Genomic DNA, 15,216 nt, shown 5'->3' with positions numbered 1-15,216 from the left:
ATAGAAATAATAGTATGAGAATGAATAATATCCAGGATACATGTATAAATATACGTGTAAATAATATGCATGTACCTTGAATGAAAAAAATAATCACTTTCAAAATGCACAAGTGTTGTGTTTCCCGATGTTTCTTTAACGCTACTCATAAATGCCAGCATGCTATATAAAGAGATCGTTATTAACATCAATGTCAGTTGAGATGCAGTAGGAGGTTAAAATTTATTTTTATGTCCCTTTTATTGAATGGTGTATTATCAACAAATAACCTTATTTATCTTATCCCACGAATGAAGACAAATTTCACATAATTATCCAAAGTATAAATTTGTAATTCTTAGAACGAGGAAAGATATTACCTGGAAGGCTAAATATTAAACTGGATACGAGGAGGGCACAAACAACACAGAAATTCGCCATCCTGGCATGAAAAGTTAAACGGGTCTTCTCTTAGATGGCTGAAAGTCTACTGAACCCCACGAATTCGAGGATCATCTGAATCTTGGCCTTCATATCAGTTATTGGCATCAAACAATGGACATATGACAATAAAATTATGTTTGCATATTGTATAATGGGTAATGAAATAAATATCCAGAAGTTATTTATTGAGTACCTTTGTCAATGCAATAATGAATAGGGCACCTTCCTTGGGTGTATCCAACCATTATTGACAGAATAAGCAAGGGGGAGGGGCGAAGTATTGACATTACTAGCCATGCTATACACCCCCGAGAATTTCGGATGAATAAGGGACTTCTGTTGTAATGCATTTAGTCGAGATAGACCTCCTTGAATTCACTTTAGGTATAACTTCATTATATTTCATGTTGAGTGTTGTATCGTAGTTTTACATGTACAAACTATAAATAATATGCAGCAGTATAATCATTAAGAAATTGTGCAATATATTACTATTACATTATTACTCTTCAGCGGGGATGCTGAAGCACCAATTTTTTTCCGGGGCCTTATAATGTGTATCATTAGGCTTCGTTTTAGCAAATAATCAGACAGCCCAGAGTGACTTTTTAGGGGGATTTTATTTTGTGATATACATTATGTATATATAGGGGAGGATATCCTAGGGAACTTTGATTAAAGCCACGCCTACCCGTATTCTCTATCCATATAAAACAATTGCAATATCAGTTAAGGAGTATAGTGCGACTCTATGCTTAATTAATTGCTTAATTCACTATACTCTTATTACCTCAAATACTTCATCATGGTATGCGTAACCCTTATTCTGTTTCACGTACCAGCTTGTAACACATTTAGAGATATAGTGCCCATTGGAATGGTTTTATTAATTTATAGCAATGCAAAGGAATCATTTGGCAGTAAAATATCAAAACAAAATACATATTGACTAGAGACCGATTTCTTCTTGTGTGTAGATTACTTTATTGTAATGCATAAAAGAAGAGAGTAAATAAAGTAGAGAATAGAGTATCGATGACGATACAACAAAAAAGGCTTGAGAGAGGGAGAGTGAGATATCACACGAGGTACAGAAATAGGTCGAGAGAGGCATGTAGAATAAGGGAGAACATATATATAGATATAACCTTTGCACAGAATGACTCGAACACATCATGGCGTGCAATGGGAAACTTTACAGGGAATAGGAATACTAATTATGGTCAGTAAACTGTAATACATACTGATTCAAATACTGGGAAAGTATTTAAATGTTGGAAAAGTATTTAGCCGATATTTGGATATAATTTGCGGCAAATGGTTTAAATGATACCATACTTTGACGTTGTATTTTATAATTAGTATTTTTTTCTTTTATTGGGGGAATTTGTAATTGAAACCCTAAAATCTTGAACGAAAATCCCACTTTATCACTTTATTATATATATACAGTGCGTCCCAGATAAAAACGAAACCGAGATTAAGCGATGATTTATCATAACTTAATCACAAATACAATAGACACATGACCTACCAATGTAAAGCTTAGAATCTCCTCTTTCATCTGATATTACCTAGATTATTCCTCATTCACGTATGATTGAGCAAAAACGATTTGAAGAAAGGATACCAAAAACTCATTTGGCGGGGGGTATCTGAATTAAAAAAAAAGAAAATCACATGCCTAAAAAGTTCAATATCTGCTCTTTTATTTGATACCTTAATCACAAAAAATGGTCAAGAAGTAAACAAGTTATTTCCATAATTTCATTAAATAAACGTGTTTTCACCGGTTTCCCACAGAAGCTATCGCATGGTTAACAAAAGACTTAATGCATGGCTGATCGTCAACAAAACGGACTGCCAAGTGAGTTTGAACGCTAGCCTGCAGAACCTCTTCATTTTATGAAATTATTGAAATTCAAGCCTTATTTCAAATAAATAATTTTTGACCATTTTCTGTAATTGAGGTATCAAATTAAAGAGCAGATATGGAACTTTTTAAAAATGTGGTTTTCTTTTGAAACCCAGATAGAGCCCGCCAAATGACTTGTTGGTATCCCCTCTTCAAATTGTTTTTGCTCACTAATGCGTGAATGAGAAAGAATCTAAGTAATTTCAGATGAAAGAGGAGATTCAAAGCTTTACAATGGTAGGTCATTTGTCTATTGTATTTGTGATTAAGTTATGATAAATCATCGATAAATCTCGGTTTCGTTTTTTGTGGGACGCACTGTATATATATATTATGTGTGTGTGTGTATGCCATAAAATGAATATTTGTAATTTTTTGTATTTATCTAGAGTTTATGTAATCCATTTGAATGAAATCCTTAATAAAAACATGTTGAAAAAAATACTCTGGGAGTTGTTGCCTTTGAATAATTTTAGAGATAAATTAATGGGGCTGTACAATTGAAGTTCACCAAATGTTATCCCATTTCGAAATTCTAGAGAATGCGAAACATATAAATTATATTCTTTCCATACCTTTGACCTCGAATATTTTTAGGCATTAGAAATAGTAAAGGGGAATGACTTCTTCAAATGCGAAAGTTACAGATGACACACGTCCACATATAACAACATATAGAACTACCAACCGTCCCATATACAAAAACAAAAGGCATAAAACAAACAAAACAAACAACAACAACAACAGACAAACACAATGGACTCTCTACAACGGCAGAGATCGCTCAACCCTATGTGTGGGTTACGCTGGCGTCGCCTTCCCTCCCCCATCTTCATCATTTTGGTTAGTGTTACATTTTCAAATGGTCCCATTGCTATAGTGTTACGTTAATGTACTCTGCTCTATTAGGATCTTCCTATTTTAACCCTTTTTATTTTGCTTGAAAACAACATTTCTCGTATCTCTTCACGAGTTGGTGGTTAATCTTTTCCTCTCCCTTGATGTATCAAAATATTCGGTAGTAAAATAATATGATTTATTATTATTTCTATTCAATATATAAATATTTTCTCAAGTCTAATATGAATATTCTTTCAACTTGCTTCTCTAAGAATTGGAAGACCGAAATTTAAACAATGCTTCAAAATTTCTACAGAACTCCTATAGGAGTACCCTTTCATAATTAAAACAAAAAATATATTTGTACATTCAATCATATTCAATATAAGATGAACATTATAACTCGCTATGAAGTGAAACTTTTATAATAATGGATGATTCACAAAGATGGTTAAAAAAACATGCTGATTTTTTTTAATTAGTCACCAGCCTCCGAATATAGACCGTAAAATAAACCAACTTGTCATTTACAAATATGGCTTAGAGAGCTCTGCTCTTAAGTTGCGGATGCCATACCTTAACCAGAAGCAAAACATTGTTGTATAGTTATGCAGCTCTGTTGTCTATTCCATGAATATATAAGAGGGGGTACCCCAGGGATCGGTTATGGGATCTTTGAAAGTCGTTTTCTTCATTGGGCTGTTGAGTGATAGCTGCGCAGCTCGAAGTGACGGGGAAATTATTTCATTATACATGTATGTATAGGGTATATTCGTATATACATACTAATATATGCATACACACACACATACATATTCTAATTCAATTCGATATCACTTTATTGAAGTCACAATAAAGGAAAGACATATATAAAGTAAATACAATGACATAATAGAGATTAAGATAGGCCCAGGTCATGACGCATTACTGTCGATGCAGGGCAGTAGAATAATATTTAATGTACAATTTCGATGTAAGTAACAGGTACAGAACTTATACATATAAAATATCTTAAAAATTAGTATGTGAAATGATAAATAACAGCCAAACGTTAGGGTAAATATTAGAAAAAGAGAGAAAAAGAAATATACATACACACACATATATATTTATACTAAGTTTACAAATAAGCATAAACAAACATGAGTAATTCCGACCACAATACTAAATCTAATAGGCCTACTATTAAGATAAAAAAGAAATTATGGATAATAAACAAACTGTATATCATGTCATCAATGTCAATATAATATCTTAACTTCAACGTGTACATTATAGACTTAGAGAGAAGAAAGGGAAAGCAATAGAAAGGAAAGAAGGAAAGAGAAAGAGGAATGGAGATGGAATGAGGGGAGAAGATAGGGGGTATAGACAAAAGGAAAGAGAGAGAGAGAGGGGGGGGGGGGAGAAGAGAGAGAGATGGGAGAGGGAGAGAGAGAGATCGGAAATAATTAACAACAGTTATTGCTCCAAAAGATTGTAGTCGCCCCAGATGGATTCGTCCTTTGCACAATATATTGAGAAAGATTAAACAACCGCCATTTTACTCAAATTATCTCTAATCGAAGAATATTTTGTACGTCTGGCCTCAAGAAAAGAAAAGAAAGATTTGTTTCGTTGGGTGTTTTCTTTGGAAAGAAAACCCCTTGAACCAATTTCAATTGCTAGGAAATCTACTCGGTAGCCATTATTCTCAATGTCGGTAATCAAGGCAGTGTACTTTTATGTTTTGTATTGGTGTGCTCTGTCAATTGCGAGTTCGAAAGGGACGGTTAGTTCTAAAATTAATAATATTTTGCTACGTTCATTTAAGATACAAAGATCTGGTCTTAAATTCGTTTACGTGCATGACATGGGGATGGTCGAGGCCGGAGCTAACCATTCATGTTCGGGATGTCGTGAACGATTTGCAGTTCGGGTTTATCAATTATGTTTTCTGTAGCCAGACGTACAAAGTATTTCAAAATATTGTTATGGCGCCATGTATAGCCGCCCTGTGAGAGGAAGGTAGGGCAGCTATTCAAGACATGATTTAATGTTTCGATACCTTTACAATGTTTACATCTGTTTGTAACAGATTTACCCCATCTAACCAAATTAGCTCTTGTGTTGGTTGTGTAGGTTACAGAATTAATGAGAAATTTTAGCACTCGTACAGGTAAGTTATACATTATACTTTTACACATGACACAATTGTCTTCTGTTGACAGGAGATCCAGAAACCGACCTTGAACTAGTAGATTCTTTACATGTGAATGCCAAATCTCACTCACTTTTTGAGTGAGCAGCTTTTTCGCTTCGGTTTTCTCCCCTTTCAAGCTATTTTGTTCGATTTGAGAATATACAGTGTCAGATTTAACAATTATAGTTGATTATTTCCTAACCCATTTCTTATCTCGTTCCAGTCGAGTATCCAAACAGTGATTTACATTTTCGTCACCCTGTTCTCTCATTGTTACGTATGAAAGTGTATGACATTCTCTGTATACATCTGAGATATTCGGAAAGTTTAGACCATTTGGCATATGTATAAAAACCAACGTCGCGGAGGGAGGCATACCGCACCATTTCTTAAGATAAACGTTAGAACGAGAATCCAAAGCTAAACAGTGAGAGTGGGTAATATCATTTACGGTAAGATCAAAGCGTAATGATGGCAACAAGTATCGAGAGTAAACCTTAATTTTATATTCATTACGTATCAGATAATCATCTATATTTTTCAAACGAGTTTCAAGTTTATTTGAAATGTACGCATGAACGTCAGAGGAGGCGAGGTTTTTGGTTATAACAGACCCGATAAATTTATGAATGTCATTTCCCAATCGAAGACACTTGCTCCTCCCCAACCATGAACTCCAGTTCGTTGAACTTTCCAGATGTAAGCGAAAGAGAGCGACATTTTGAGGTTTTTAAAGATAGTCCCATTGATTTAATGTGCTTGTCTATCTGATTTAATAACCTTTGATGTGTTCTTTTATTATTAGATATCAGGCAAAAATCATCGGCAAAAGCTGTCGTTATGATCCGTTTTCCACTCAAATCGTAACCATAAGCCGAGTTAACCTTAAAAAAATGAATTATTGGATCGAAACACATAATGGAAATTAATGGAGAGAGTGGGTCCCCCTGGAAAATGCCCTTCCGAAACTTAAACTCGTTTGAAATCCAATCTTTAGTAATTACTCTTCCAAAAAGTGAGCTGTACAAATGCTTTATGTATAACTGAACAGAATTAGGAAATTTATGTCTTTGTGACATGTAATGAATAAGATCGTGACTAACCGATCCAAAAGCATCGGTCAGATCGAACCATGTCACATGTACTGTCCTAGATTTACTTTTCGCATGGGATAGTACTTCATGCATCACTAAATTATGTTCAGTACACCCATTTATACCTTTCAGAAAAGCCTTTTGTAAGTTACAATCAATTAGATTATTATCTATCATGAAATTTTCAAATCTTTCGGCTAATATCTGGTGATAGATTTTTCCTACAACATTTGACAGTAAAATCATCCGAAAGTTGCCTGGCTGAGAAGTATCGTCAGATTTGTATATTAGTGAAACTTTACTTTTAGACCAACTAGGAGGAGGAATACCAGTTTGCATCACCTTGGTGTAGAGGGTAGCTAAAAAGTGGTGCGTGCAAGGTAACTTCTTTAACGTACCATAGTACAGTCCATCGGGTCCAGGTGAGGAATGTGAACTCTTCTTCCGTAGAACGTTCTTCACAATTGATGGACGAATTGGAGTAGTGTCAAATTAGGGTGGGGTTGCCTGTGTACTGGTACGGGCTGTGTCTGGAATCCAATTAAGATCTGAAGTTTTCATTTCTGAAGGCGATTGGTAGCGGGAAGTGAAGTATTCGTCGGCGAATTCCTGGGAAAAAGAAGGCCTTGGAGTATCACTATATAGCGAATCGTTGACGAGCTTTTTACAATAGTCCCAAAAATTTGAAGTGAAGTGCTTTTCTTCCCGGGCAGTAGTTCGTTTTCTTTCCGGGCGTCTGTCTAAACCCCTAAGATGTATGGATGTATGTATGGAGCGCATCGTAAAAATTCCGGCGATCATCTTCCGTGGCGTCTTTAGCGAAGGCTTTCTTCCTTAATATATTCTTTATTCTTTTCACTTGATTGAGGGTTTTGGGATCTTTCAAAAAAGGGCGATGTGCTATTTTTCGATTCAAAATCTTTGATCTCGCTGAAAAATTCCTGCAGCAGAATCGAAAAGCAGTCTCCTGCTTCTGAGGGGGGGGGGGGGGGGGGGTAGCCCCCGGTCATGATGAAGGGGTGCGACTCGTTTGGCAAGGTCGCTGTCAAGGTCATTCCAATGCGTTAATGGCAATTCTGGTAGAGCAAACCGTATAAAGGCCGCGATTGAACAGGCAGCGGACAGTACCGGTATCATGACCGCTAAACCACTGGATAGCGAACACAGTAGAAGGCCGTGGAGCAAAATGGCGATGGGCTGCGTACTTCAGTAAAATTATACCTCAGAAGTTTCACGAGATGATGTTGCGTTTTGAAGAAAATATACGCACTAATATGATGACAAAACTTATACAAAACAGGATGAGCACAAATAACAGTTAAAATTATCCTTGTTAGCGGAGAAAAGGTGCGCAATTGGCAAAGGATAAGACGTCCCTTTTTTCTCCACCAACCAATAAAAAAACCCATATATATAAACAAAGAAAGAGGGCCCTTTGCACAGCGTGTGTTGCAGCGCATCATGTTCTATGTATGCGTACAATAATCCAGGCATTGACGCTAGACGTAGCTTTCAAGGTATCTCATTTAATGCTAGCTTTCGTCCAGGAGGGCCTTCATCAAGCCTATATGTATTGAAATAAACAAACCAAAATACATATAGGCCTGATGAAGGCCCTACTGGCCGAATGCTAGCATTAAATGAGATACCTTGAAAGCTACGTCTAGCGTCTATGCATGGGTTATTTTACGCCTATATATATATATATACATATAATCATCAAGAACAATCCTCTGCAGACATCTGTCCTACCCGTCATGGCTGCATCATTGAAGACATTGTCATTCATTATAGTCTCATGTCTGATCATCACTGCGTCCGGTTTGTACTCAGGTATCTTCGGCCGGTGGTGAAGACAGTTTAAGCGGACTTTCAGGAACTTCAAGGAAATGGACATCGAAGGATTTAGTGAGGCACTGATTGACAAACTTAATAACTTGTCCTCGGCTGGTGATGTCGATTCAGTTCTTACTGCGTATAACACTTCTGTAGCAGCCTGCGTCGATGAGTTTGCTCCTCAGAAATCATGTCTCCGCTCCACAAGGGTTCGCAATCCTTGGTTCAATGATGAAATCCTTACTGCGCGTCGAGAAAGAAGACGGATTGAACGGAAATGGATCAAAAGTTCTTCTGACACTGATCACAAAGCTTTTAAGCTAGCTTACAAGCATTTTAACGACCTCGTAGTTAATGCTAAGCAAAAATACTATACGGAGTTACTCTGTAAAGCTAATGTCAAAACAGTTTTTATCCATTCTATTCTTGCATTTTCATGATTGTGGTGGCGTCATAATAAGTGATTGTGACATAACAATGGTATCCTCACGCGATAGTTTTTACAGCCTGCGCCTCCAATATGCTTTTTTTTATTATTATGATGGTGATGCTGTTTTGTGCGTGGTTCCATGACTACCACAATCATGAATGTTATTATTTCAGTTCTTGTCACTGTGAGCTTTATTGTATCCCTGAAGAAGACGTAAGTTTAACGTCGAAAATTTGGAATTCAAAATAAACTGTTGGAACTAAGTACAATGCATTACCACTTTGCCTCATTAATATATATATATATATATATATATATATATATATATATATATATATATATATATATATATATATATATATACATACATGTATATATATATACATGTATATATATATACACTCGGCAAAAAATTTTCGTGGACACTTATAAAAGTTAAAATATTCCATATAGATATTTGATTAAAGGCAAATTATTGTATGTCAACATGACCAGACAATATTCGTCTTCTAGTATAACATGACAGGTAATAGAAAATTCAATATCTCGTTTGTCCACCCTGGCTTTGAATGATTGCAGCACATCGACGTCGCATGCTTGAAAAGAAACTCGACTCAAGGCAAGCATCCTTATCCTCCTATCTTCTGCAGGGGTGGTGGCCCTAGGTCGACCACTCCTAGGGCGGTCTCTAACTTCATCAAATACCGCTGGTTCAAATGTGAAATTGTTGTTGGTGAAACTTGGAAATATCGAGCCACTTGTCTAAATGACTGCTCAGACTGCAACATTCCTATTGCTCTTGCATGCTCTTGGTCGGAAAGTTTCATATTGAAAGTGAGTGTCCCAATGATCCATCTCATTATGCTTCTCATGATGCATCCCTAAGCATTCAATTCAAATGATCACCCCCTGTTGAAATTGTTAAATGTATGCCTACAGGATGGCCAATATCACTAGCATATGAATGGTCCATTTCTTGCAATTTTCTTTTACTGACATTGATATTGTTTAAAGCATTTAACCACCCATGCATGACTGTTCACATGAAAATGTCATGTCATACTGGAAGAGGAATATTGTTTGGTCTTGTTGACATAAGTGTCCAAGAACTTTTTTTCCGAGTGTATATGTGGGCCATCCTGGGAAAATGGGTATTGTAGGTGAAATTTGGGATTTTGGTTTTTTTATGTTTTCTGGTACCTGGACACATGTACAATGTGTATACAAAATATTAGAGTCTAATTCATATTTGAATTAGAGGTATGGCCAATTGAATCAGGGGTACCCCCCCCCCTGCCTGCCTGTATGGGTCGTCATGGTAGTCGGGCTTATTATTCATCTTTTCATGATAGGGAAATGTTGGTGCTTTTGTAACGCCCAACATACCTGGCATAGGCGAGGTGATATTTTGTAGTGCAGACATAATTTCATATATATACACAGCTAGGCGAATACAATAAAACAAATTATTCTACATATTCAACCACACCCACACTAGAACCCACACCCACACACTCACATTACATGAAAAAAAAACCCTTATGGAGACTATTTGTCATACTATATATAGTTCGTCATAGCGCGTAGTTTTAACATGGGAGGAGGTTCCCAGATCCAATGACCAGGGGCAGATGGTGTTGGATTATTCATCTGATTTTGTTGTTGTTGGGGGGGGGGGGCAGCTTATCATTTTTTTTTGGGGGGGTGCCCACCCTCACAGGCGCCGCATAACATTTTTTTGAAAATGGGAGGGGCTGACCATGCAAAAAAAAATCACAATCAAATGGTAATTTTTTTTACATGTTTATACATGCGTTCTGGGGGAAAACAAGTGGGGCCAAAGCCCCTGCCCACCTCCATCCTAGATTTGTCCCTGCCCATAACCCCCCCCCCAAAAAAAAATAAGACACCACCTTGCTGTTTTTCCATACTTCACTTTCTCGTACAATCTAAAAAAAGAATCATGCTTAAGCTTTGGAAAATAAACACAAACAAAATTCAATTTTGCAAAACCAAGTTTTTTCGGTGGCAATAAACAATAGTGAAAAGCTGATGCGAGCTACATTTCATAAAGATTTAATATGACAGCAACTCTTAAAGAAATATCAACTCTCTTTGAAGTAGCGAATCAGGAAGCAGAAGGTTCACTGTTTTCATTCGAGCAAGGGATCATATCAACATTTCATGAAATGGGCCACATTTGGTTTCTTTTTAGGGATGGGGAAGTCATGAAAATATATTTCACAAATTGCTGCCAAATTATCTGGATCACTGAAATTTTTTTTTGGTCATCTCGTTTGAAAAGAAGAATAAAACTGTGCATAAAAACTCGGCTCCACACATTAAAACGACAGGTATTATAACTAACAAATAATCACAAATACATAATCTTCTTTTCTCTGCTACACTCTGTACACGTGTGTAATGATATGCGTTGTAAACATCATTAAAAAAATAATATCAGAGTTTAATTCTTGATATGGAAGAGACTACATACATTTACTCTCTTCTATGCAGCAGTATTAGCAAAACTCAGGAATGTGCATCGCTCTTCACTGTCCAAATTTGCACTAAAAAGGATATAAAACACGATAATCTCCCCTTAGTGTGTGTCTTTAACATTATCACAAACTTCTTAATACAGCAGCAAACTTACCACATTTCAATTTTCTACAATGACATCCTTCTAATGGGTCAGCAAACGTTACAAATTAAGTTTAAGTTTTTTTTTTCGAAAAACTTCATAGAGTTTGTTCATTCAAAGTAAAACATGTATTCATTGTTCCAATTTCCTCTCCTACCTTGTCCTCATCTAAGATCTTTCCATATATCATATTCCCTCTATTTGGAAAATCCAGTTGATAGCTTATCTGGGAGTATCTGAGAGAGTATGTCAGCAGGATTCACCAAAGGGGATAATTTTCTTCCTCTGCATTGTTTGCTTTCTTCATGTTCCAGTCTTAAAAATGCCACGTTCCGATGACTCGAATCTGCATGTTTGATGAATACATACATAAAAACAATCACATTACACTCTCATTTCTTCATGATTCATGGACATTTATCAACAACATGATATTTAACATACATTAACTTTTCACTCTTTGACTTTGTGTAAATGTTACTTATAAAGGTGGAAGTACTCCCTGATGTCATATTTTTCTACCAAAAATAATAAGATTAAACTATTGTTGGGTAAAAAAAAAATCCCTCCAAAATTCATGAGATGTTCATATTTGAATGTTTAATTTTGATATATCACTTGCAAAAAGTTTTCTCTGCATGAGCCTTTATCCAAATTCTATATTTTTTCATTTTTTATGGTTTTTATCATTTTATATTTTTTTTATATTTTCCATAATTCTAGATTTCATGTACTAATAGTGGTAAGATTAATTTTAAAACAATATCTTATAAAACGGCAATTAACCAAATTCGTGGAGAAATCGGTTACAACTGACATGATAAAGTCAAAACTGGCACACTATTTCCATACAGAAAATGGATAAAGCATGGAAAGCTACCTGAAGCTGTGGTAATGGTGAATCCCATATCAGAGTCTTGAAGTACTTCTTGAAGGGCTGCTGTCAGCTGTATGTTGGTTCTGGGATGTCTTGTCCTCACTGCACTAATACAGTTGCTCTGTAGATACCGTGCCTTTAACATGTTTAACAGAACGAAAGAAAACAAGGCCAATTAGTTAACAAATTTTCAGAGTTAAAGTTTAAAAAAAAAAAAAAAACTACTTAAGAAAAAAAAAAAAAAAAAAAAAAAATTAAAACTATAATTTTTTTTTATTTTAAAAAATATGCATTTTCATTTTTTTTAAATATTGAATGATCTTGTGTAGAAAGTTGGCGAACCTCATGTAATGTAGCTCGACCAGATTGTAAATAAAAATAAGAAATACCCCCCCCTCCCCCCAAAATATATTGTTATTTTTTAATTAATTTCTTATAAATTGTGACAATCTGTTTTCTAGTTATAATTTCGATATCATTTGCACAGCTTTGGTGAACCTCATACCAAATGGATCCCACCCCCTCCGAAAAAAAAACAAAATTTAAAATCAGAAGTCCGACAAATAGGAATTTGTTAGGAGAGGGGGTTTGAAAAATGTCCATAATTAACCGATTTAAAAGGGTACTCCGAGCTGAAAATAATTTCATCAAATGTAAGCAAATGCTGCAAATTTCATCAAAATCTGATAACAACTAGATCTAAAAGGGTTTTTCATGCATTATAAAAAACAGTTATATGCACGTCTTAATAAATATTCGTTAGATGGGCTGATGATGACACCCCACTTTAACTTTTCTTATATCAAAACATGAAATCATAGGATGGGGGGTCGGGTGTCCGGACACTTTATATTTTTGAAGCCTTCTTTTTTTATTACACTAAAAATACGAATTCAATACTTGTAATCATCTTCTATTTTGTTCTTTATAATATTTCCTAACATTTTGTACTAAAAATTGATGAAACTTCACTTGTAATTTTTTCCAAATGACTTTCTAAAATTGATCGTCCGGACACACAACCTGTCCGGACACACAACAACTGGGTATACTTATTTTATTTGGTCATACGTGTGTGAATGATATGTCACCCTTTTGCATTAATTAATATCTAGTCTTGGAGGGGGGGGGGGGATAGAACAAACATAATTTCATGTAACAAGGTGAGACATCTTTGCATCAGTTTGTCAAGTAAATTCATAAAAACATGCTTAGAACTGTTTCACCGAAATCCATATCTTTAAATTATCATAGCTCTTTTACTCCTTGTCCAATTTTGATTTTTTTTATATACATTTTTTACAAACTTGTTGCATGTGATAGATTTATCTTACAATTAAAAGAAACCGCTGATAAGCTCACTCATCACCACGGAAAAAAGAACAGTGACTTTCAATATTGTGTCATTTTGCAACTTTTGAATTTTGACCTTGCCCCATACTTCAAGGCACTGCACCTCCATGTGAACCATAATCATATCATGTAGGGTATCATTTTAAAGAAAATTAAATGATCTATTCATTGATATCAATAACATTTTGATATTTACTAGAAACCGGTAAGGAATTATCGATCAAATTAAAAAAAAACCGCTGAGAAACTCACTCATCACCACGGAAAAAAGAACAGCGACTTTCAATATTGTGTCATTTTGCAACTTTGACCTTGCCCCACATTTTAAGGCACTGCACCTCCATGTGAGCCATAATCATATCATGTGGGGTATCATTTTAAAGAAAATTAAATGATCTATTCATTAATATTAATCACTTATTGATATCTTCTAAAATGCGAGGAGGGATTATCGATCAAAGTCAGATTTCCAAACTTTTTTGAGGAGTTTATATATATATTACTATTTTTCCCTTTTTGTTTCGAGCAAATAGCCCCATTTCCATTACAGGGCTGTTCGCATAAAAAAAGGTAAAAAAATTATTGTCCTACCGTCTTTTGGTATGATTTTTGTGGATTGATCTGCAGCAAAATCACTCGATTTCATTCATATTCTGATAAATCTTTCATTGTTTATATTGATTTGGTTTGAAGAATAACATGGATACCTATTGCTCTACAAAGGTACGTGGTGACCAGTGATGCTTTAGCTTGAAAATGCAAACGATTTTAACCCCCTCCCCAAAGAACCGCATTTACTTCCGTTACAAAATAAATTTTAAATTTCATCCTTATTTAGGAACATCTTGCACGGCTTCTTTAGATTTCGTTGAATTGTCATGAATCGATGACCATGGTAAAACCTATTTTGTGAATAACATTAGCATCTGATAACAAGATCTTTTTGAATAATATGCATTTGTATTCGGGAATGGAAGTTGCTTGTCACTGTAAACGGATAAAGTGTGCATATCTTTTTAAAATTCTGTTCACTTTTGCGAGGGTGTGGCGGCGTGGGCCCCAATATGGTTGAGCAGTGATTTTCATCAGACATTTCCTTGGGTATAACCCTGCAGCTAATTAAATACTTTACTGCGTCATTGTACGAAAAAACACAAAAACCCGCTATGTTATAAAGTATCATGCATATTCGTCTCATTCTCTCTCTACCGAATCTAGTTTGGTACTTTCTGTTGATAATTTCTAATGATTAACAGTAAAACCAGGAAATTTGTCGGTTATTGCAATAGTGATATATTTGACCTGCACGTATTATAAAATTCCTTCTAGGAAGCAGTTATGGAAGTCTGACCAATTGCACGTGTGAAACAATCATCAACTTAGTCATGTTAGTAGGGCTAATGATAAATGCATTAATTCCGGAAATAACATTCAGTATCTATTCCAAAAACTTCGCAGGATTACATTAAAAACACGTGTGTATTTTTGCTTCACTCAAATCATTCTCTATTGACGTCGTCTGGTTTAGAAGTGAAACAAAAAGTACTGATAGTCACACTGATTAGTCATCATTAAATTATATAACTGAATTAAAATTAATACATTATTTGGTTAATACATGG

At 35.3% G+C, this 15,216-nt stretch overlaps 1 protein-coding gene across 1 annotated transcript in view; it reads right to left on the bottom strand.

Annotated features, from left to right (window-relative positions):
• Positions 1 to 471, bottom strand: part of LOC129262360 (MAM and LDL-receptor class A domain-containing protein 1-like) — a 30,988-nt gene extending 30,517 nt beyond the window's left edge. Inside the window, exon 1 of the mRNA XM_054900470.2 lies at positions 360 to 471. Coding sequence (XP_054756445.2) covers positions 360 to 420 — 61 coding nt within the window. The 5' untranslated portion in view covers positions 421 to 471. The remainder of the gene's footprint in view (positions 1 to 359) is intronic.
• Between the last annotated feature and the right edge of the window lie 14,745 nt (positions 472 to 15,216).

The sequence above is a fragment of the Lytechinus pictus genome, chromosome 5 (assembly GCF_037042905.1).
Source record: "Lytechinus pictus isolate F3 Inbred chromosome 5, Lp3.0, whole genome shotgun sequence".
NCBI classification, from domain to species: domain Eukaryota; kingdom Metazoa; phylum Echinodermata; class Echinoidea; order Temnopleuroida; family Toxopneustidae; genus Lytechinus; species Lytechinus pictus.
The sequence above is the reverse complement of the archived record's forward strand: the minus strand, read 5'-3'. Positions and strand labels throughout refer to the sequence as shown.